Source organism: Madurella fahalii, assembly GCF_045866475.1.
Source record: "Madurella fahalii IFM 68171 DNA, scaffold_3, whole genome shotgun sequence".
NCBI lineage: Eukaryota > Fungi > Ascomycota > Sordariomycetes > Sordariales > Madurella > Madurella fahalii.
Window position 1 is genome coordinate 1,017,110 of NW_027263973.1, and position 22,736 is coordinate 1,039,845.

Genomic DNA, 22,736 nt, shown 5'->3' on the forward strand with positions numbered 1-22,736 from the left:
TGCTTCTAATATGGTTAGCAATTGTGAGAACCTGTCGTTACGCGAGGAACTCGGCTCTGCATGAAGAGATCGTCTCGCTGTTTACCTACTGAGAAGGCCAGGTGTCCAGCTTGAGGAGCGGAAGGTATAAAATGCGGGCAATGCAATGAGTGTCCATGCACTGACCTGAAGCGACGGGCAGCGATCAGCGCTGATCGGCGCCGCTAGAGGAATTGATTTAACAGGTCTAAGATAGTTGCTAATCCATTTTACTGTTCACGGTTCAGAATAGGCAATCCTGGGGAACCTCTAGAGAGGGCACTTGGGAACTTGAGCAATTACAAACTGCGACTGATCTGAACGTTTCCAGCGAGACTGCCGGGAGTTGTCGGTTAAGCAAACCATCCGTACTGAATTAGAGCGACAGTGGCGTGCACCAGGTGTTAGCTTATTTCCTGTCACTTTGGTCCGCTTCAAATGTATCTGAGATCGAGCTTTGGTGAGTATACACATTTGACGGATATACATTATTATTATTCTTCTTCCTACACCGCTTTACCCAAGTTAGGGTGTGCCGGACCTTAGGCGGATATACATATTTGGCGAATAGTATAACGTTACATACCGAAGATTCAGGTAGGTCAGGCTCTTAAGCGTCCACCGCATATCTTCTGCGTGTTGACCGAGAGCATAGGTACCTTCTGTGGTCCAAGTAATACCGTCCCTACGTAACTTGAAGCGCTGAGCCATTGCCCATTGGGCGAGGTAAGTCAGTGTACCCCATACACCGGATATACCTTATGTTACACTGCTGTTTTCACCTTGTACTTTACTTACTTCAAGTTACTTGCTACGAGATAGTCAATTCCAGACCAAATTGCACTATAACTGGACCACTTCTTTGTCAATTACCCACAATAGCATAATTACACCAAGCAAGATATTCATGACACTACTAGAATTTTTCGGTGTGGGTCGTAAAGACTGTCCGGGAAGTGGGTACTGTACAATGACTTCAGACGCATTTGAATGCATCTCAGCCGCGAAGCAGTCATGTTGTTCAGTGTCAAATCCTGCCGTTCTCAGCGTCAAGAACATCTCGTCGTTGATTGTCCGGTAAATCTCACGCAGTGTACTTGGGATAATATACATACAGCTACGCAGTCGGTCCAAACTATATCGATCCCCGACCCTCAATGGGCGATGGGCACACATGAATTCAACATTGTTAATAACATTTTCGTATATTGCTGTCACAAAGCCGTGTTTCTGTTGTCATATTCGGGAAACCAGGTCCTAATTAACCATCTATTAATACCGTAAACTCAATACGAATGCAAATTCCGGGCAGAGTCCCAAATGCAGTGACCAGTGAGCCGTCCCTCATAGCCCGCCGGACTGGTGTAATACCCGGTGAAAGCCAAACCAAGTGCAGATCTCAGACCCCGTGAGACTTCCATCATGACCTTGCCTAGGTAGTTCAAGTATCCGATACAAGCCAACCGCACACCGGGCCCTTGACGATCCCAATCGCCTACCACCTAATTGGCCGCCCCAGCCAACGCGTTGTTCCTATATGCCCTCCACCAGTACGCGTCGCAGTGGGCCATATCATCCACTGCCCTAAACATAACGTAGCAGAAAAAGGAACATCCATGTGCTTCCATTGCTGCTACCAAGCCTCCCTGGCCTATCCAGCGCAACAACTCATCCACAGGGCGTCCTCTCGGGGTCTTTGGCCAAGTGACTCGCTTTTCCTCAACCTGCCCATCTTGATTTCCTCCTTCGGAACCTTGGGCACCAAGAGCACCCCCAGCTTGCGCACCACTGCCGCCTCCTTGCACGGTGTTTGACTGCGGAGAAGAACCGGCATCGGCCGTCTTCTCGTCTTGAGCCAGAGAATACCCGGCAGCAATCATCATCTTCTTGGCGACCTCAACGGGGGGGACAAACGCCTCCTTGATGTACGCCCTCAGCCGCTCCCACTTCCACAAACTCGGGCGTTGACGCACCCGCGGGTCGCGCTGGAGGTATGGCCCGATCGACCAGGTCCGGATGCAGAAGAGCATGAGGGTGACGTGGACCTCGGGGTACCAGAACATGGTGACGTCGTCGCGCACGTTGTCGCCGCCGCCGTTGTTGTCGTCGTCGTCGCCGCCGCTCTGGATGACAGCCGCCCCCAGCCCCACGGCCGTCGCGCACAGGTACAGCTCCATCTGCAGGATGTGGCGCGCCATCCACACCTTGGCGTGGTCGAGGCCCCGGCCCAAGTGCGCCTGGAAACAGTCGTGGTCGGCGCTGCTCGCGCAGTGGACGCCGTCCTCGGAGGCGTTGCTTCGGACGGTGGTGTTGTACTGCGAGGCGAGGAAAACGGCGTTTGAGATGAGGGAGAAGACGTTGTACGGCTCTTCCATGGACATGGGCTTGAGGCTGCGGTCGATGTAGGCCCGCAGGATATGGAGCGGGGTGGCGTCGCAATCTTGGGCCGAGAGTTGGCCGTTGGCGCAGCGCGCGCAGCCCTTGTGTTGGCGGATCCGGATGACGGCGACGGCCATGTCCAGGCCCCGAGGACCGAACATGTGGCGGGCGATGCCCTGGAATACCGATATGTAGCTCTCGTCGTACGCCGCCTTGAAAAGCGGTGTTGCCAAGATGGCCGACACCAGGTCCACCAGGGACTCGAGGTTGGAAAGAATCTGGGCTCTGATCTCCACCGGGAGGCTCGCGAGTGTGATCTCTACCGGGAGGCCAGCCGGTGACGAGGGGTCATTTGATGGTGTATCGTAGCTCTCCGACAGCGAGAGTTCGCTCAACAGCGCAATGCAGCTCTCTATGCTGTCGGAAGATACCTAGTCGGACGACATGTTGACACGGAGAGCCGGGGTCTTCGTTGCTGAAGAGGGTGGAATTGTGTATGAAAGCCGATAGAAGAGGTTATGGATCAACTGGAGGATCCGTCGGTGTTGGGAAGGATGGATGGCGGGAGGTGGGAAGAGACGGGCCGGGTTCCCAGCCCTTTAAATAACCACCTCCGTCCTCTTCACCGCGTGGTCGAAATGGACAAGGTTGATACGGGAATGGTGTGTTGAGCAGCCCTCAATAGCCAGTGAATAGGCGGGACACAGTTAGACTGTTCTGGCATATGGTGTTGAGTCATAATTCTATTGGCCTTACCTTGCCCGTCGCCGGGTAGATCCACAGGCTTACACGAACTGGCTAGGCAATAGTATGTTGTCTCTTCTCCAAATTTAACGATAAGAATTGAAAATCAGGTCATTGACCCGAATAATTGGTGTGTTTCTTGCTGCCCCCTCGTAGTTCCAGGACTAACCACCCAGTGACCGCTGAACAGCAGGATCCGAACAAGTGAAGTCCCACTAGCATGCCGTAGGAAATATTACAGCCATTCCCGTGCTGTTTGGCATAGTATTTTGGCTGGTTTGGATGCTATTTTGGGATTCAACCTAGGCTGTTCAGTATGGACCCTGTATAGAGGAACCCACAGGCAGCGTAGTAGATACTTGAAATTCGAGGTATTATCACTAGAGCGGTAGTCCTGACTTCCAGTGGCCACGACGCCGCGGCAATAGCGTTGAATGAGAGTAGGCTTCAAAATAGACCGGGTACAGCGTTGCCCAATGGGAAGGTCTGGACTGGCATATACGCCATACGTGAGGCAGTAGGTAAGGCAGATAGATCCACTTTACCAGCTTCTAGCAAACAAAATTCACCGGCAAAACCACCCGTCCTCAAACCGTCACATTTCTTAGTACTCCTTCACCCATCATCCAAACAAATCTCCTCCCCCCAACCCACCCCACATCTCTAATTCCCACTAGGAGGCAGCCCCGAATTCGTCCCCAGATCCTCCCTCATCTCCTTGCCCTCCACCACGAGCTTCTCACAGTCCTGCAGCACAAACATCATGCGCGCCCACTCGGTCTGGCTCCTGTTGACCCACTGGTGCTGCGTCGCCCGCTGCACCGCCACGTCGCCGCGCCGCATGGTGTAGCACTCCCCGCTGTCCAGCACCATGTCGAGCTCGCCCTCCATGACGATGCCGTAGTCGAGGCTCTGCGTCCGGTGCATGCCGCACGCGTAGCCGGGGGCGAAGTCGACGCAACGGAGCACCGTACCGCGCGGGTTGACCAGCCCGAGCGTGCCCGACGCCATGACGCGCTCGTGGGCCTTGAGGTCGGCGTCGTTGTTAAGGTCCGGCGGGAAGCGGGAGGTGGTGTATGGGACGGCGAACGCGAGGTTCTTGTCGTCGTACGCCTGCCAGGTGAAGGGCTCGTGCGTGTGGACGATGGCTTGGCCGGCGGCATTGTGGGTGGTTATGAAGCGGTTGGGTTGGTGGAGGTTGGAAAGGGGCTCGGTGAGGGTGGTCTTGGTGCGGGCGGAGGAAGATGAGGAGGATGTGTCGCCCATTTTTGGTGTTGTGTTGGGATGAGGAATTGGTAAACTGCAAACTGGCGAGGGTTGGATGTCGAGATCGAGTTGTCGATGGGTCTCGAGGTCGACGAGACACGGATTACTGATATACAGAGAGGGGTAATATAATGACTGGCGCGCTAACCGCGGCCATGTCCCTTTATCTGACGAGCCGTCAGCGTTCCGCAGCGGAACGGGCGGAGGAGCCCCAATGGAAGGTCCGCCGGTTCCGCAGAAAGCATGTAAGCACTGCGGGGTTCGAGTGGGCCGTTTTACTCTGGTCCCAGCGCTCGCTGTAAAGTACTGCAAGTGTGTCTCACTTGGACGGTATCTCCGGGAACCAGCCCGTGCTGTAGTATTGCAAGAGCTGCGGCTGTATGCTCATCTGGTTTGGGTCTCGTCTGACTTAGATAGTTGGGACGAGAACATAGGGACGCCATAGCCGATAGTGGGTTGGCCGGCAGGCCGTGCGACATGGATGGACGCTGTGTCCATTGGGCAGAGGTTCCACAGACATTGCAGTTTCGGGATATTTTCCCCGCTGAGCCTTGTGTTGGAGCGGGAGACTAGGCTCGAATCGACGAAAAGATGCCATGATGGAGTTCGGATCTACCCGGTCATTTGCCCCATCAGCCGATGGGGCCAAAGCTTATTCCAACGTCGACATAGCTGTGCGGCTGTTCCAACCCCTGTCATATAGTGACAATAGGGATTTCTGGATCTTTATTTGAGCTGGGCTTCCCCGAAGTCTCACAGGCACAGTAGCAGTGCGGATGTGCCGCAGACCGTTTCCTGCAAGCACGAGTCGCGCAGGTGCGACAGCGATAACATGTAAGCAATGCTATGCGCAGTTCCTATTCTTCACCTTACTTAGCTTGCTGGACTATGCAGTGCCGATACGCATCGCGGCGCTGAGGTTCGGTTTCTCGACGGATGCGATTTTAACGTAACTTGGCAGTTGGGTGGAAACAGTCGCAGCTACCAGGGAGGAATCATGTGGCAATACGGTGGTAGATGCACTGTACAGATACTGTACTGTATTTCCAGGGGCAGTTACGTCACCTCGCCCTTTTACGTCCCACATAACGTGTTCAACTCGACATTGCAAGCTTCAGTACCGTAGTTACCACCTCGTTACAGGCCTCTCCGTTTTCCAACCCGTGCAATTTTGTTGTGGCATCGAAACCGAAACCAATTATAATGGGAGAAACTAGGACAATACTCGCCATTGGCGGAATCACGAAATCTATACCAACGACGGAGCCACCGGAACATCACGTTATCCCCGTCAAAGCCAGTCGCGCGGATTCCGGCTGGGCATCCTATATCCCGTCATGGGCGCCATCACCTGGACGGACGCGTCCATCATTGCAGAAGACTAAGATTGCCGGGTTTCGCAACCCTTGGCCATCCTGGCACAAACCGACTTCCTCCGAAATGTGGGACAGCTTCCAATGGGGCGAAGACGACGACCCATGCATCGACCAGGCATCTTCGCATCTCGATGGCATGTCCCCGCTGTCAAAGCCGGATCTAAGCAAGCGACCCCGCTTCAGCGACGTTGACGACTGGCCGAATTCCCCAGGCGCAAAAGCAGCTCGCTTGCTGCGCATCGAGGATCCCGACTTCTCATTCCATCCCGCCTCAGACCACGACGCCAAAGCCAAGGCAACATGGCTCGGCCATGCCGGCGTTCTTGTACAGCTCCGTTCCATCGGATCACCTAACGGACGCCCCGTGCGATGTCTCTTCGATCCAATGTTCTCGATGCGCTGCTCCCCGAGCCAAGTTGCCGGGCCTATCCGCTCATACCCCCCGCCCTGCAAAGTCGAAGACCTCCCGCCCATCGACGCCGTCTTCATCAGCCACAACCACTACGACCATATGGACTACGACAGCCTCGTGTCTGTCTGGCACCACAGCCGAGCCACTGTCCGATTCTTTGTTCCACTAGGAAACAAGCAATGGCTCCTGGACTGGGGAATCCCAGCCGACCGCGTCGCTGAGATGGACTGGTGGGACTCGGTAGAGCTCACACACCCAACCAACCCCCCAACTTCCAAAACATCAATCAAAGTCTGGTGCACCCCCGCCCAGCACAACAGCTGGCGATCCGGCGCCGACGCCGACTCGGCGCTCTGGTCCAGCTGGTGTCTGGAGCATCTCACCACGGACCAACCGCCCTACCGGGTTTTCTTCGCAGGCGACACGGGGTACCAATTCCACGCGGACCCGTCCTGGCCGCCGAAGCCTCCGTCAGGGCAGGCGCAGACAGACGAGCCCCGCCACGCCGATCAGAACGAGGAGAAATTCCCCGCGTGTCCCGCCTTCGCACAGATCCGGGAGCGCATCGGCCCGCAGCACCTCCTGCTACTCCCCGTCTCGGTGGGCGCGTCGTTTGCGTACCTGAGGAGTTTCGTCCCGCTGCCGGCGTGGATCAATCCGCTCCCGAGACACAGCCCCGGCGTGACGGGGGCGAACCACATGCCGCCCTGGGACGCGGTTCGGGTGCTGGGGGTTATGACTGAACGCGGTTGCCGTGCCGACGGGGAAGGGGAGAGTGGTGACGGAGAGCAGAGCGCAACGCCGGTTGTGGCCGTGGCTATGCACTGGGGCACGTTCGTCACGGAGCCAGTGGAGGTGCTCAAGACGCTCGGGCAGCTGGAGTGGGCTTGTAAGGAGCATGGTGTGCGCTTCGCGAGGTCTTTTGATTCGTCGGGGTCCGTGTGGAGAGGAGGGGGGGTTGGCGGGTCGGATGGGAGCAGTCAAGTGGGGGAAGGGACCATGGCGCCGTGGTTTGTGGCGCTCAACCATGGGCAGAGCGTTAGCATCTAGAGTGTAGATGGACTGGATCTTGTTATCGGCAATCCTTGCTAGACCCTGTGAGGCCGCGCCAACCCTGCCGAGTCTACGGAGGTACTCAATCACGCCGGATTCATACTGCATTAACACCCATCAATCGCCCTTGCAACCCTCCAATTTTCCCGTCTTAATCAGGGTAAATCATGCGGCACGGGACGGTAATTCCGTTAAATATTACAACTCGGCCTCCCAGCTGGGCGGGCTTGGGGTGACGCAGGAGGTGAGGGAAAGGGGGAGCAGCTTCTCGTAGAAAGTGGCTGTCCAACGCGGGAAAGCCTTCAATGCATGATGGGATTTCCGCTGATACTTATTTCCCTTGCTCATATCTTGGCCTTCAAGTTGGTCAGTGGGTTATGCAAAGCGCTTACGCACGGGGAAGAGACGAAGCGCTATTAACCGAGTACCACTCTCTCAAGAAAAGGTTTGGCCACTGTCAACAGGTTTGTCCCTGGTGCAAAGGCAGAGTCACAAGGCGACGAGAAAGAGTATCGATATAATGGCTGAGAGAAGAATAGCACCCATAATAATGTCCTAAGGCATGCTGGCACCGGTATCGCGTTAGAGCAGTATTAATAGAGCATGCAGGTAGGGAGGAAGATAGGGTAGCAGGCGAGGTAAGAAGCCTAACTATGAAGATCAAGGATCCGAGGGTGGAAGGACTAGACTGTCTGGGTACAAGTAGTATATGCGCAACGTAGGAATAGAGTTCTTGTTGGGGGGAGAATAGTAACCTTATTGCACTCTACCTCCTTCCTAACTATCCACTATTCTCCTCTTTTATACGTATAATAAGGACGGCCAGGCTTACTTACCCCGCCTACTGCCCTGTTTTCCTCCCTACATGTAAACTCCTTTAACACTCTAACAAGATATCCGCGCTAATCCGCTTTAGTGTTGTTATTGCCCTCAGAACGGCGCTTACACTTTCGCACACCGTCCTACTATACACCGCATAGTGTCATCACGGCGGGGATAGTACCCCGTTCTTGTTGACAACCTAGCCGACAAAGAATTATATTCTAGCAGGAGAGAGCCGATAGGGAGGCGGTGAAGCAGGATCATATCGACAGGCGGCGACTCGGATGTTACTAGCGTGCCATGACCCCCGGATGAGGTATGGAGAGTGAGTTTACATAAGGCAGTAATGGTTGGCTCGGGAGTTCTTCCAAGGCCGACCGAGACGGAAGCTTATCTACAATCCTCCTAACCCACAGCCTTCTCCTCGAGAGCTTTCTCATCCGGGGATTTCTTCATTGGCCAACCCCTGGGGCTCTTTCCTTCGTCGCAGACACACGGTATATTACGTACCCTCTCTCGATCAGGAAAGCAAATCGCGCCTCGAAAGTAGTACTAGCATTTTACCCGCTTGGTGTTAAATATGTCAAGTGTAAGAGCAACAAACGTACCAGCCGCCCTTCTCCATTTCGACCTCAATAGGTTTGCAGCTTGCCTGTGACCTGCTGAAATGGTGTAGAAACACACATTTACATCCACATACCCATCAAAACAGCGGGAGGAGCAAAGGTGGCCAAATGCCAGACAGACGAGATAGAGAAAACAAGCGGGGCCAGGCAACCACAACAACAGGTTCCTGCAACCCAATCGGGTCAAACAATATGTTCAGAGAGATCTCCCTCTGGTCAGAGTGTGACTGCTTTTGCACGTAAGTAAAGCGCTTCAATTGGGCTTGCAACAAGTGTGGAAAGAAGTCTGGAATTCATCATCCAATCTTAGTAACAATGGCCAGGACAGCCCTACTTATGATGCAATAAAATAAAATAAGTAAATAAACATAAAATAAAACAAATAAAATAAAATAAAAGAATAAGAACAAAAAACGGGTCCCCTGCGAGTTCCGGACCCTGGATCGACACCCTTCTAAGTGTGCTCCTCCGATTAGAGGGGCCCTGTTCCCTGGGGACAGTTCCCTCAACTCAATATTTGCATGGAAGAGAGATTTTCCCAGTCATCACTTACATTAACAAGGCCCAGCGTATACGTAAATTCGCAGCAATTGCAATCCGGATTACACGCCTTGTACACACCGCACGGGTCCACCTATGCAACTGTCACGCGCACAGGAGCTCAGCAGAGGGCGTGGGAAGTGCGTGGAAAGGTTGAGTCTCTGAAGATCTATCTACTGCAGTAGGAGACTGAAGAACTGGCTTGAATACACAAAGGAAATGGTCCGGGCGCTCACGTGATGAGCTGCTGAGCTCGGCGGTGAGAGCCAAGCTCCACAAGTGCGGTTTCCAGCGCGACAGCAACAAGAGGGAGTGCATGTTGGATGTCCGCAGTGTCCATTTCAGTCAAACGAGAGCTATTTCCCTCCAAAATACGTCGTCCGGTTTGGCAGCAGCGATGCAGTCCTGGAAGACGAAGCCAAGGCCCTTTCTCGCAGCTAAATTGCCCTCCCATTCGATGGTCATAACCCAATAGAATGGCCTGTTCGGAAGCACGGAGCTTGCGGGAGAACAAGGATAGCCGCCTGCGCTGGATCGCGCTGCCGATGAGAGAATGACGGCATCGACCGTTCGTTTGTCTGCATTCCTTGCCTCGAGCTCGCTGTCCAGCCTCACGGATCCGCAGTGTTCGCAATGGTCGCCGTGTACGGCCGTGAAGTCAGTTTTAAGGGTGTCGAAGTCGCGGGGGTGTTCGAGTGACAGGACGATGGTTTGCGCCCAAAACTGGAGAATCGCGCTGCTGCCGGACGAGAAAAGCATAGTCGGCTCCGTCGGATAGTCTGCCGGATTGTAGGTGTCGGGTCGAACGCAAGGCGGAACTGGTGGCGGTCGTCGTCCATAGTCGCTTGCTTTATTTCTACCCCTCCGGTCCTCATCTCCATGCTCTTTGGTATCCTCCCTTTCGTTTTTCTTGGCGTACTCGAGTCTTCGGTGCCCTTCTCGACTAAAACTATCTGTGACCTCCTCGAAGACCTTTCTCGGTTTCTTGTCGCCGTCCCTTACGTACCACACGATGTAAGTGTGCTCTGCCAGCCATTCGTCTGATGGCGTCCCATCCCACTGTGGTGCAAACGCTGTCGTGTAGCCAAACCAACCAACCCACGACCAGCTGGGGAACTGCCCGAGTCGCTCCCGTGATCCCTGATACGACCAGTGGAGAAGCGCGAGGTCGAAGTACTTCAGTGGTAATCCGGCGAGATGATCTGCGCCGGTGTCAACGCAGAAACGGTTCAATATGCCTGCCATGGCGTTGAGGAAGTCGGCCTTGAATGATAGCTGCCGTCCGGTATACCGAAAGAGGAGGAGTATAAATGTGCCCCAGGCGTCGCTGTCGCAGGTGGTCAATCTTATCACATTCTGTGACCTGCCTGTGTTGCCATTGCGCGTATCTGGATACGCGTCGTACAACGTGTCTTCGCTCCAGACACCACTGCCGCACAGGAAATAGACGCAATTCTCGAGGAAGATAAGGTTGCGCGGAGAGAGAATGAACTCTTGGAAACTGCCGCTCAGTCAGTATAGCTATCTATGGACCACTATGTCACAATGCCGCAACGCAATGGCTAGAGTGAAAATACAACCACGGTTTGGTTCGTTTATTAGGAAGAGAACTTACGTCCAACCTCTCGTCATGTACTTGGCGTCGCTTAAGATACTGAATAAGCAACTAACGTGTGTCATGAACACGTTGGGAAGCACCTCTTCGACGTGCTGCATGGTGTCTCTCTCGCCGGGCCAAAGCCCGGGCAAGCCAGCGTTTGAGTCAATTCCCGCAGCCGCGACAATGTTGAGCACGCTACCCTGGTAAATCAAGTCCATTTTCATGATGCTGTCGGCCTTATCCTCGTCGTCGTCTTGGATAATACAGAGGCTGTCGACCCAGAGGTACCGCTCGCCGATGCGCGCCACCAGCGCCATCGCGTCTGCGATGGTCCGCGGCAACACGACCGCCGCGGCGGCGAGGCCACGTTCACGCGAGAAAGCCTGGAAGGTCTCGCAATTCAGCAGCACCGCCTTCGCGCCGCCCCAGAGGTAGCTGAGTGTGACGTAGCGGGGACAGCGACCCTCGTCGACCGCCGTCGCCGCGACGAGACACTGCCGCTCCACATCGATGAGGCGTAGGTGCTTCAGGCCTGCAGGTACATCGGCCGACTGCAAAATACCAGCCCGTGGCGCGCAGTTCGAACCCGCACTTCGCCCATGCCGGTCCTCGCACGTCGCGAGCCAGGATCGCACCAGCTCAGGATCCACCTGTGGAGGAATGACGCGCCCTACTTGGTGTGGCGACCATGTCGCGTCGGCGTCCGCGTGGGATCGGACGTAGACGAGCCTCTCGCCGTCGTTGCTGAAGTAAAAGCCACGGTCGTCGTCCCACTTCACGATAATCGTATCCCCGACGTTCCAAACTGAACGGGTATGGGCCATCAGGACTAGGCGGCAGAACGGGCATGACATGTCACCGTGCTCCGCAAGGTCGTCGAGGGACCCAAAATCAATCTCGGGGCGCCGCGCTGGCGCCGAAGTAGACAGCTCGAGTTGTCGACATCTTTCGCAAAGCCCATCCGGCAAACACCACGAACGCTCAGCGGACTCCGGACCTACCCCACAAGGCTCGGGAAGAGTATGGGTCTCGGTGCGGTTCTCGACGGCTTCCAGTTCTTGTGCCATTCTCGTGGGATCTCTTATAGCGTAGCCGTTTGGGAATGACCAACTATGCAAAAAGCTTCGAATAATCTAGTTGAATGATAAGGTGGTTGTTTAGAAAAACAAGTACAAGCGGTCGTCGGGCATGGACAGCGACTTGATGGATGACCCCTCAACTAATTAACCAATCAGCGAGAACAGGGCTAGTGGTTGGTCGAAGGTCCAGGGCGGGCAAAGTACCGAGACCCCGAGACCGTGGAGAAGATAGGGAACACTTGTTGATAAAGTAATGAAGTTCGCTGTCTACACTCTTCACTGAAGCCCCTGAAGTCACGGACTCGACCAAAGACCGAAAGCAATGCCGGTCGTAGCCCTGCCTTTTTTTACCCGAGGAATCCCCACAATTCAGCTGATGCAAGCTGACCTTCGTACATACCAATACACCAGCCTAGCACTGAGTAAATGGATTTGCGATTGTACGAAGAGATAAACTGCGGCAATTTTTGAGGGATATGTGCTAAATACATTGGATTCCTGCGCGGTAAAGATGCGGGCACGTGGCCATTGTACGCCGGCCGGCGGCCGCTGTGCGGTACCATGTCGGATGGCCCAGGTACACTTTAAGAAGATCCCCTCCATACTGATAGAGACTGAAGTGGAAGGACAGTTCACCGGGCTGTTCTCTCTGGAACCTGATGAGGGCGATAAATTCGCTCTCTGATGTCCTGTTGTTGCGTTCAAGTTTGAACTCTCTGTCCACAAATAGGTGACAAGGGAGATTTCGACAGGATGATGCAGATAGACATGAGGCTGACGGTATGATGCTACCGCTACAAATAGTAAAGTTATCGCCTTAGTCGTCCGTTATTACTATATAGCTACTAACGTAGGCGGCGCCGCGCATTCGTCAGATGATAAGTGAAGGCGTTGCCGTCGGGCATTCTCAAGTTGTACCGCGGGACAAATCCGGATGAAGCAGGTCGTTTTGAAGGATACTAGAAGGGCCGTACGTCATTCCGCATCTTCAGGATCGCGGCTTAAGGTAATAACTTGTCGAATGCTTATCGACGGACGGCCCATCCCCGGTGCTAGAAACCACATATTCTAGCTTGAGGATCTTAGAGCCCGATTCAAACGGCTTTGCCGCGGAAATTGGGGGTTAACCGATAGAGACAATTAAAACGAAAGCTTCCTGTCCTCCCCGATTGTTTTAAGCCTCGCACCTGCTTTAACTTGCTATAGTGATATGGCGTTAAGTGCTATGCTATATGCCTCGCTATTGTCTGAATGGTAAGCAGGGATCGGTGGAACACTGGAGCACTAGATTGAAAGCTTTGAAGTTGTTCTGTCAGGCACTTGACAGTAGTGACGAGTACTGGGTTCGTGATACTATTCTGGCACTTGTGTCAACAAGGAGACCATCCACAACTTCAGAATGTGAAGGATTGCTTGCTGCAAGCCATCCAGGAAGCCAATTTCTGCGGCGTGAGGCATCAGGTGGGCCCAGATTCGCTAGCAGCGGACGCTACCAGTACCGGGCGCAGCAGCACACCCATAAGCCACGAAGCAGTGGGATGCAGAAGTGGAACGGCCGGCCCCGTTATGGCATACAATTACGGCTATTGTAGGCCTAAAGTTTAGGGATCTCAACCATGCGGTTCTGGAATAATGGTTCAGGAGAGGCGCATTCCTTGCTCTGATTAGGTACCTCAGTTAACCAGCCCATACGTGCTTGTACTAGCTAGTACCGTGCTGCTTGCCGTCCATAGAGGGCTTCAAAGCAGTAAGATGTCTTCAAAACCTCCATTAGTGTTTGCCATTGCCCACTTCTCTTCCAGAATGTCTCTACTGAGCTGTGTCTGCTTGGGATCGCTGGGCTTGTTCAGGTGTCCATAGATAGTTCCAACCCTCTGAAACGCCGGAATGCCGCGGAAAGCGGGTATCGCATGTTCTGCGGCTTTGACTATCAAGAAGAACGGCCCTGAAATATGTCTTGGATCACGGTTCGTCGTAAGCCAAGCCAATGGAATGACCCAGAGCTTTGTCTTTTCGTCCATTGGACGCACGACATCCTTTGAGAAATATATCCGGTATGCCTCCGCATCCCAGTAAGGAGGGAGACCGAGCGGAATACCCTCTTCACAAATCTGAAAACCACACCATCCCGAATCTGTGTGCGGGTTCCAATCTGTGAGTTGTAGCAGCATTCCTCGCAGGCGAATCCAGCCTCTCCTGACTTCCCCAAATGGTGCTTCTACGCCGCAAAGATCCACTCCACCATCCTGAACTGTGGCCATGCTGAGATCCGGATCTGAAAGAAGGCTTCTGCCGTCCCTGTAGTCGATGTCTCCGTCGATGGACGCCCAGGACCAGGACGGTGCGCGGTATACGTTGGGTCTTGCGCCTTGGTCACAATGCTTATCCAACATCCAGCACAGATCCGCAAGCGAGTTCGACCACAAGCCGGCCAGATAACGTGCGTTGACGTAGACTCCTGAATCGCGAAGGGAGGAAGTTTGTTTCGCGAATAGTTTCGCCAGACCTGCTAGCGCTGGCAGTTTGTCATTTGGCATCGTGAGTTTCCTCCGAGAGTATTGCTCCACAACGCTGAACCAGCCATTCCTGAGGAATCTATGTGCCGAGATCGTCAGAGGTCTGGAGCTTTGCCACGCTCGTTCCAGAAAGCACGTTGATCGGGCGGAACAGATATCCTCAGGGACGAAACTACGGTTGCTCTCGAAGAAGATCTGTTCCCGTCCAAAGTGAAGCGTGCAAGGCGACAGGTAGCGTTCCTGTAAGGCCCAACCCCGTTTGCTCAGGGGCTCAGTTTCCAGGAAAACGCACCGGTTGGTATCTCCCGCATACTTCTTCGGAAGGGGGAATGCCAGTATCTTCCCCGTGACGTTATGATCTTCAAAGCTGATAGGAAGAGGGACAAACTTCCGCTCTGGGCGGTCAGATAGAAAACCTTCGTCACTGCTGGCTGCACAGTCAGCCGCAATCGTGAGCGCAGCGCTTCCATAGACTTCAGTCATCCTCGCTGATTCCTTGGCCCAGTCCTGTGCGTCGTCCTGAAATTTACAAAGGCTGTCAACCCAGAGAAGCTGGAAACCGAGCTTGTGAGCCAGCCATACGGCGTCCTGGATAGTCTGGGGAAGGGTGCCACTCTTTATCCCTGCCCTCAGGCCTCCTGCGGTCCCCTCGGTGAGAACTGTTGGTTGCGTTGATCCCCAGCAATGACTCAACGCTACGTACTTGCCCAAGCTTCCCTCGCTTGGCTCTTGAAGGGCAACCTCGAGGCCATCGCTGCTGATACCCAGCAACCTCGTGGGGAGCTTTGTGTGGAATTGAGGAGAGTGCTTTGCAAGCCATATTTTGATTCGCTCGAGTACGTGAGGCGAGACTGGTGAGGGCGGCACAACTCTGCCTGTGACGAAATCGGCGAGGATGTCATCTGAAGTCATAGGTGCTCAGTGCCGACGATTCAAAGAAAGGGGCTTCTTAAACGCTTACCGTCGCTTACGCAGAATCCGATACCACCAATAAGGTCATAAACAGTGTTGTCAAAGTTTGTTGCACCCTCAGATCCCGGCAGTGGCCGACCAAGTATCTGGAAACCATCGGCGGCGTACCTGCCGCACATCCAGAACTCGTAGTCTGGGAAATCAATGCCGTAGCCCAATTCCCTTGCCCGTTGCCTCTGATGTAGAGTAGTCTCAAAGCAGGCCGCGATGAGGTCGCAGAGCGTGCAGGTGATTGCGCTTGACATCAGCGCGTCGATGGTCTTGTGGTGGGGGATGAAAATGGAAGAAGGCTTGTTGCACTCCTTCCCGTGCCCCTCGACGGGATAGAAAAAATAACCATGCGCCCCTTCACTCGGGCAATTAAACCGTTGCTGTGCTGAGCTCCGGCGCTGCGCGTGCACAGTGAAAGCCGCGAAGTCAATGCCCTGGCAGAGCTGACACAGCGACATTTGTGCTTAGTTTTGCTGCGTGCGCCTGCACAGTATGCCTGTGCAACCGACTACAACAGGAAGTGAAGAGAATGTAGAATCTGCAGATTGAGCAAGGTGCCATCCCCCAGGCCACTTAAGAGATGGCCGCGGGACAATGGCCCGCAGTGCTCAGCCACATTCGCTGACACAACCCAGTTCGCAGTGCCTTCTACGTGCATCAACCGCTGCACGGAACCTCTAGGCATTGAGCATGGTAGTTACTAGGTGTCCGCCATTTACACTTGACTTTTTAAATTTTCGTTACGTATAACCTACCTGGCCTCCTAAGATGCTTGCTAATAACGTAGTCGCCCAGGTCATTACTTTACCTTCCCTACACCGAGGTACCTTAGGTAGCACTCTTTGCACTCGTGGCTGATAAATGTGCACTGCAATACTGATGCCTTGAGATTGATTAGGTAATAAGATTCCTTATGCGGGGCATTGGATCTGTGGCGCCTTCGCAGGCCACTTTCCCCCAAAGTGCAGTCTACCTCAGTACCTTACCTTAGATATACTACCAAAGTACTCTCTAGGCCTAAACTCCACTAGTGATTACTTTAATAACACCAGACTATGCCGTCATCTGCTGCCACCTCCACCTCTTATGAACTGGTTTCTGTGGGGTGGCTGTCTCTCGTCATGGTGCATTCGGCTGCAATGCCGCAAATGCTACAAGTTGATAGCAATTTAATAGCCGCGAAGATGAGAATAGGAAGAGGGCTTGAGAAGAGCGTTAGAAAGGACAGGTCGGAGGCCGAAGTTCCTGGAACCTAAGGCTATTGATGAAGGTTTCGGGTTGGCTGATGGATTCGGGCAGCTTGATGGAATATAGCTTGGCCCGGCGGCTCTAGCTGGAAGCCGAAGAGGCTGAAGAAAAGGAGGACGTGGTGGACGAATATGAAGTCTAAGATTGAAAGTCTTCAGGGTCTTATATAAGTAGGCCTTCCCTCTTTTACAACTAACTGGCGTTTACCATCACTGTTTCGTATTACTTATTGATATAGGTGTTTCACCCGGTCTATACGGTACTGTTTTCCTATGTATATAGTGGTAGAAGGACCGGCACACCCTATTTTTCTGGGTAAATCGGTATAGGAAGAAGAAGGATAATACATCTTCCAGTGCTAGCCTGGCGTTTACTCTCTTTATAATTCATAGACACTGTTGATCTATCATGTCAGTGAATCATTTCAGTTTTATCTCGCACTAATCATACCAAATCTATGCCATGTTTCCTAGCTGGTTGATAGCAATTTAGGCTCTAGTATCGGAATCCGCGAGAACAATTAAACACTTGGTTGGCATAACATTGATGCAACAACCTAGTCATATTCCTGTATTTGCTATGGAAGATCATCTCCAAGGACAACAGAGTGTAGGAAATTGTAACAGAAACTAATACGGAAAGAGATAGGTATTTTTTGTGACCCGCGTGATAACTTTTCCTACTCAAAAGGCCATTTCCTTTCCCTCCACTCGTTTCCCCCCCCCGTTCCCGCAACTCTGACGCTCCTATCCGCTTTCTACCACATTATCCCCCACCGAAACATAACCAAGGAGGTTCATCAAAGCCACTAGCACACGTAGGACGCGGAGTACGGCAGGGATCTGAAAGACCTTGACCAGTGCCTCAGCGTCCGAGTCATTCAAGACCTTGGCTTGACTCTTAGCAATCACTTGCCTCGGCGCTTGTTGTGTGTCTTCCTCCCTCCCGTCATTGTTGTCAACGAGTGTGTCGTCAACACTGGCCGGAGGTGCATGGCGAGGGAGGGCCTGCTCATAAATCGGCTCAAGTTCCGAGAGAGCTTGCATCATACGCGCGGGGTTCTGAATGGTCGGCGGGGTATCGGTATCTGGGTGGTTCCACGGCTGTTGGCTGTGATGGGTTGGATTCTCTGGCAGAGAGTTCTGGTTGGCATCACTGCGACACTCGACAGGCCTTGGAACTGTTGGTACGACTTCCTGGGTGCTGACAGAAACTGGTGCCTTAGCCTGGTCCTTGGTCGTGCTGCTAGTAGAAGTTGGCATACTTGAAAAGTGGTGTCTGTGACGGGGCTCGGGACCACGGCGGTGATCATCTCAAAGTTCTTCATCTGCATGTGATAAATCGTGGGCTACCTAGTCCAAAGGTCGTTGAAATTTCCGGTAATCGGCAAAGTCCACTAGAGTGATGACCGGGTTATCCCTGACATTATACCGCATTTTCCCAAAGCTCATTTTGGACATGACGCGCTTGTCCCATTTTTCGAGGCGTCCGTCCACGTCGACCTTCATAAGAAACGGCTGGCCCGAGTGTACAAAGGCAACTGCAGTATACACTCGGTTGCTGTGAGAGAGTTGTTTCTCGGACTCGTTCTCTACGGTAACCTATCGTAGCTTCTTGTACAACCCCATCTTCTCCCAGGTAGGAGTTGGCCATCGAAGGTCCATCGCATAGATTGCTGGACCGAGGTTGCAGAGCCACCGCCCACCCCACCCCCACCGTTCCATAAGACATTTGCTTCGGGTATTAACTGCTTAAATCGCGACTTGTTATGATAGTTTCCGGTCCTGCAAGTTGCTTGGGACCATAGTAATCCGTGATTTGGACTGGGGTTTCTTGCCGATACGTCTGCTGCCCTCGACTTGGTTTGTGTAGGATCAGACACGAGTCTTGGTTGTCTAATGTGACTGTAACCGTGGCGCTCTTAATTTGCAGTCTTGGGGCGGACTGAAGTCGAGATTCAAGTAGGATCCCGCCAGGGGACTTGCCATCGCCCAATACGCCGCATCCAGATTGTCAGAAGAGAAACTGACAATCAATATTAATTTGCCCATCGAATTGAAGGCGATACTAGCATGTCAGAAAGGGGAGTTGCTAAAATAACCTGAAATAACCATGAAGGAGGAAACAAGTTAGCTTCATGTCAGCGTAGTCCTCGTTACACTTGGTATCAACCATAGGTATCTCTTAAACCCATCCTCTTTCACAACCTGTCAACCCGTCAGGATATGTGCACATTCTTGTCTCTCTTCTCACCCCGAAAGGTAGGATAGCAAGCGCCGACCGCCAACCCTGTTTTGTGCCCTTCTACCGACTCGCTTTTTCCCTCAGCGGAAGATCTGTACCTGTCGGACTGCTCGGATAGCATATTGATACCCGAAATGGTTCATCAACATCTACCGCTATCAATCCTTCTCTCATATCCTGGTCCGATTCCATACAATCACTACATCCCATATCGTGGGTAAAAGGAAGTCCCATGTGATTTCACCACAGCCATATGCGACTTGGTGGTGTTAAACCAATCCTTGGGGACAAAGAAGTGCCTCAGGACCTACCCAGTCTTGTCATGTGTGTTCCAGGTGCAGAGCCAACCGGCATGGTCAAGAAAGACGAGGCTCTTCTTGTACGATCCAAGGAATTGCTTGGAATTCTCCACCACGCGCGAGCGCAGTGGTCTCCGTGGGTTGGGATCTCTTGTTTCCCATGCTGGCCAGGGATAGGTGCAACTGTCCACGTACCCGAGGCGCAGGTCACCATGGAAGAGGGGGGACTGCTAAGGTGTTGTGGCTGGGCGTAGTGGCATAGAGAATGGAGCCTTGTGAGAGTGCCGGGCGCGGCCTAAGACACAAATCTGCCGGACCCGCGGCCGTCCAGACAAGGCCTCGACCCGGACGCTGGTTTCGGGCCCGGGTTCTCCTCGGTCAGGGTTACATCCGACGGCGCCCCCGCTATGATAATATGACTGCGTTCCCTATCACCTCTAGGGTCGGCCACCTGTGATAAAGAGCATTCCAGAGAACGTTGTATTTAAATTCTCAGTCGTGCTCATGTGTTTCTTGGGTTCTGCCGCGGAGTGCTCTCGGCCATTAAACCTGGAAGGGTCTCCAGATGTATGGCGTCCTGAGGTCCAACACCGCCGTCCGGAAAGACTAGTATGGACACTTGCTTCTCTTTGATCCGGTTTAACCTAACACTTAGTAGTCATAGGTCCTATTGCCTTCAAAATTATAGACACAATCGCAAGGCGCGTGGCGGTTCTGGGCGAAGTTGGTGGTGGATGCCGAGAAGATAGAGTAGCGTGCAGTGAGAAGCGGGAGCAGCACAAGGTAGAGAGCATGCGATAGGTTTGCGCTAAAACTACCCGTGGTAGATCATTGATGTTCAATCGACGCCATTGGGGACCTAAACCATAAGCTTTGGATCCTTGCTTGTTAGTGCCGGATGGAATTTGGTCCGCTTTTATCGTTTGTTACGCTGACTACGCCTCATTTGACGCGCGGTATTCGCTCTGTAGAGTACATTACGAATGGTGCGATGGAAGGCCCCACCGTCCGTCGCATAATCTTGGTCGAGGGCAAACGGGGAATCGGTACCATTGTTGTGGTAAAGCATGTCTCTGGTTATTAGTGCAGATCTCGTATCTCGTATAGAAGCTAAAGGGGAAATTGGCCGCGTCACCAAAGAACCCTATTTTTGTAGAAAAGTATGGTGGGGAGAGAAAGTATAAAACCGTTACTCTAAACCCGGCCACGTTGACAATATCAGCCCTGCATTGATGCAAGAAAGATTTCAGCTTGAGTTTTGTTGCGGAACATGGCTCTCCAAGGATTCATCATCTTCTCGCTACTAGCCCCGATTGCAATAGGGTTCTGCCCACCCACCGGCCCAGTTCTCCCGCCGCCCGTAATTGCGAACTCGTTTTCGTTAAACGCACTGAAAAAAGTGGTAGATGCCTCGCTTCGCAGCGCTGCGCTACCTTGGAACGCATCAACGACTTCCTTCTCTGTGCAGATGACATCTCGGGAAGGAAAGTTTTTTGAGTACCATTACACGGCACCCCTTCGGAATTCGTCTGGCGTCCAGCAAGTTCGGGGAAGCACAGTCTACAGGGCAGCATCCGTCACGAAGGTTTTCAATGTGCTGGCTCTTCTGCTCGCCGCGGGAGACAAACTCGACCAACCGGTTTCTTCTTACCTCCCGGAATTAAATGCGAGCCGTTATGGGAATGTTACACTACGAATGCTTGCGGGCCAGCTAAGCGGGACACCTCGATGGGGTTAGTCAGATCTACGCACCAGTTGTTGAGCGGCGATCATACTGACTCGTCCTTTTCCTAGGCAATGCGTTTGACCTCTACACCACAATGGGACAGCAGTTGGAAGGTCTCGGCTTTCCCCTCCCACTACCATCCGAAGTGCCAGCTTGCGACACCACAACAGACACTCCAGTGTGTACACGAGCTGGTCAGTTATCACACAAAGAAACCTCACCAGAATGCTAACGATCTCAAAAAGAGTTCTTCGACTGGCTGAATGAGGGCCAGAATCCGCTCGTCTGGCAGCCGGGTGACAAAGCGGCATATTCAAACCTTGCTAATATATTGCTCGGATATGCTCTAGAAAACATTACAACAGCAGATTTCAACAACCTCCTGCATTCCACCATTCTTGACCCCTTGGGTCTAATAACTACCGGACTCGCGCCGCCCAACGCCTCCGATGCAATTATACCCGCCGAAACGGGCTGGTCATGGTATCATATGGATATCGGTACCTTCCGAGCGTACGATAACTAAACCTTCACAATTCCTTGGTCTACCTCGGCACCTTGACTGACCCAAGCACAGTACTGCCGGTCTTTACTCAACTCCGGACGAACTCACCACTTTTCTCCGTTCCGTCCTCAACCACGAACTCCTCTCCCCAGGACAGACCCGCCTCTGGCTAAAGCCTTCTGTTTTTCTCTCATCGCTCCATGGCGCTATCGGGATGCCTTGGGAGATTTTCCGCCTCACACATCTGACGCCGCAACCACGGTCTGTCGACATTTATACAAAGTCAGGCAGCCTCCCGGGCTACGCTGCATATGTGGCCCTTCTTCCGGAGTACGATGTTGGGATGACGGTCAATACGGCTGGGGACGACTCGAGTGAGACGGCCGCAAAGTGGCTCCTGGACACTAGTGTGGAAGCACTCATTCCTGCCCTGGAAGAATTGGCCCGCACCCAGGCTCGAATCAGATATGCGGGACGGTATGAGTCTGCTACTAATGATGGAACGTCGAATTCATCCATGAGCTTGGTTCTGGACATCGATGACGGACCGGGATTACGGGTCATGGAGTGGACCAAGGGAGGGAAGTCGGTCCTCGACGCTATCGCTGCGATTGTGGGTATAAACGATGATGCTACGATTTTGGATGTGAGAGCGTACCCTGTCGGCGAGGACAACCGGTGGCGGCTCGTATTTGAGACCCGCCGTCAAAACGAAGAAGGTCGACGAAGTATGTTTGACCTGGCATGCGAAACGTGGTTTCAGGTGGATAACTACCGCTATGCGGGTCTCCCCATTGATGAGCTTCTGTTTGTGGTGGCTGACGATGGCGTGGTCGAAGGCGTTCGGTCTCTGGGGCTGAGGGGGGAAGCAAGGAAGCTGTGACTTGGTTTATTGAAGTGTGGTGAAGCCTGCTAGAGTCATCCACCTTCAACGTCAGGTTTGTTCCCCGGATTGGAAACAAACTGTAGAATAGCGTTAGATCTCTTGACTTCAGCTTCAGTAGAAATTATCAGGTAGAATCTTGCCTTGCTTTAAGTATGTGGTGTATCTAGGAGGCAATCCATTTCCCATATGCTGGTCATCGCAATTGGTCAACCCAGACGCCACCACTTGATCCGGGGTGTTACTTAATAGAGGCAGAGTGGGCAGATTTTCCAGTCCAAGACGGCTGTCGGCGAGCGAGCCAATGGCCATCTCGTTCAGGGACAGTAAAGACCTAGAGCTACCTGCGGGCTACCGAAATCGGCTGAAGACGAACGAGACCACAGCCAGTCCTCCAACAACAACAAGCCAGGCCTTTGTCGGACAGCATTGGTCCG

The 22,736-nt window shown here is 53.2% G+C and overlaps 7 protein-coding genes across 7 annotated transcripts; 2 read left to right on the forward strand and 5 right to left on the reverse strand.

The window, feature by feature from the left end:
* Positions 1-1,520: 1,520 nt before the first annotated feature.
* On the reverse strand, positions 1,521-3,121 carry MFIFM68171_05795 (uncharacterized protein; the record flags this gene model as incomplete). Its single annotated transcript, XM_071061215.1, has 2 exons — positions 1,521-2,828; positions 3,053-3,121. The coding sequence occupies 2 exons, from the start codon at positions 3,119-3,121 to the stop codon at positions 1,521-1,523; spliced, it is 1,377 nt and encodes a 458-aa protein (XP_070917316.1).
* Positions 3,122-3,804: 683 nt separating this feature from the next.
* MFIFM68171_05796 (Cupin type-2 domain-containing protein) lies at positions 3,805-4,407 on the reverse strand (the record flags this gene model as incomplete). The annotated part of the gene is made up of 1 exon (XM_071061216.1): positions 3,805-4,407. The coding sequence occupies one exon, from the start codon at positions 4,405-4,407 to the stop codon at positions 3,805-3,807; it is 603 nt and encodes a 200-aa protein (XP_070917317.1).
* A 1,440-nt stretch (positions 4,408-5,847) lies between these two features.
* On the forward strand, positions 5,848-7,245 carry EFM4_1 (Protein-lysine N-methyltransferase efm4; the record flags this gene model as incomplete). Its single annotated transcript, XM_071061217.1, has 1 exon — positions 5,848-7,245. One exon carries the CDS (start codon positions 5,848-5,850, stop codon positions 7,243-7,245), a length of 1,398 nt encoding a protein of 465 aa, XP_070917318.1.
* A 2,336-nt stretch (positions 7,246-9,581) lies between these two features.
* On the reverse strand, positions 9,582-11,903 carry MFIFM68171_05798 (Heterokaryon incompatibility protein-domain-containing protein; the record flags this gene model as incomplete). Its single annotated transcript, XM_071061218.1, has 2 exons — positions 9,582-10,737; positions 10,852-11,903. 2 exons carry the CDS (start codon positions 11,901-11,903, stop codon positions 9,582-9,584), a joined length of 2,208 nt encoding a protein of 735 aa, XP_070917319.1.
* A 1,751-nt stretch (positions 11,904-13,654) lies between these two features.
* On the reverse strand, positions 13,655-15,852 carry MFIFM68171_05799 (Subtilisin-like serine protease; the record flags this gene model as incomplete). Its single annotated transcript, XM_071061219.1, has 2 exons — positions 13,655-15,333; positions 15,393-15,852. The coding sequence occupies 2 exons, from the start codon at positions 15,850-15,852 to the stop codon at positions 13,655-13,657; spliced, it is 2,139 nt and encodes a 712-aa protein (XP_070917320.1).
* A 1,536-nt stretch (positions 15,853-17,388) lies between these two features.
* MFIFM68171_05800 (uncharacterized protein) lies at positions 17,389-17,904 on the reverse strand (the record flags this gene model as incomplete). The annotated part of the gene is made up of 1 exon (XM_071061220.1): positions 17,389-17,904. One exon carries the CDS (start codon positions 17,902-17,904, stop codon positions 17,389-17,391), a length of 516 nt encoding a protein of 171 aa, XP_070917321.1.
* Positions 17,905-20,455: 2,551 nt separating this feature from the next.
* Positions 20,456-22,299, forward strand: MFIFM68171_05801 (uncharacterized protein; the record flags this gene model as incomplete). The annotated part of the gene is made up of 4 exons (XM_071061221.1): positions 20,456-20,918; positions 20,980-21,105; positions 21,157-21,424; positions 21,489-22,299. 4 exons carry the CDS (start codon positions 20,456-20,458, stop codon positions 22,297-22,299), a joined length of 1,668 nt encoding a protein of 555 aa, XP_070917322.1.
* Between the last annotated feature and the right edge of the window lie 437 nt (positions 22,300-22,736).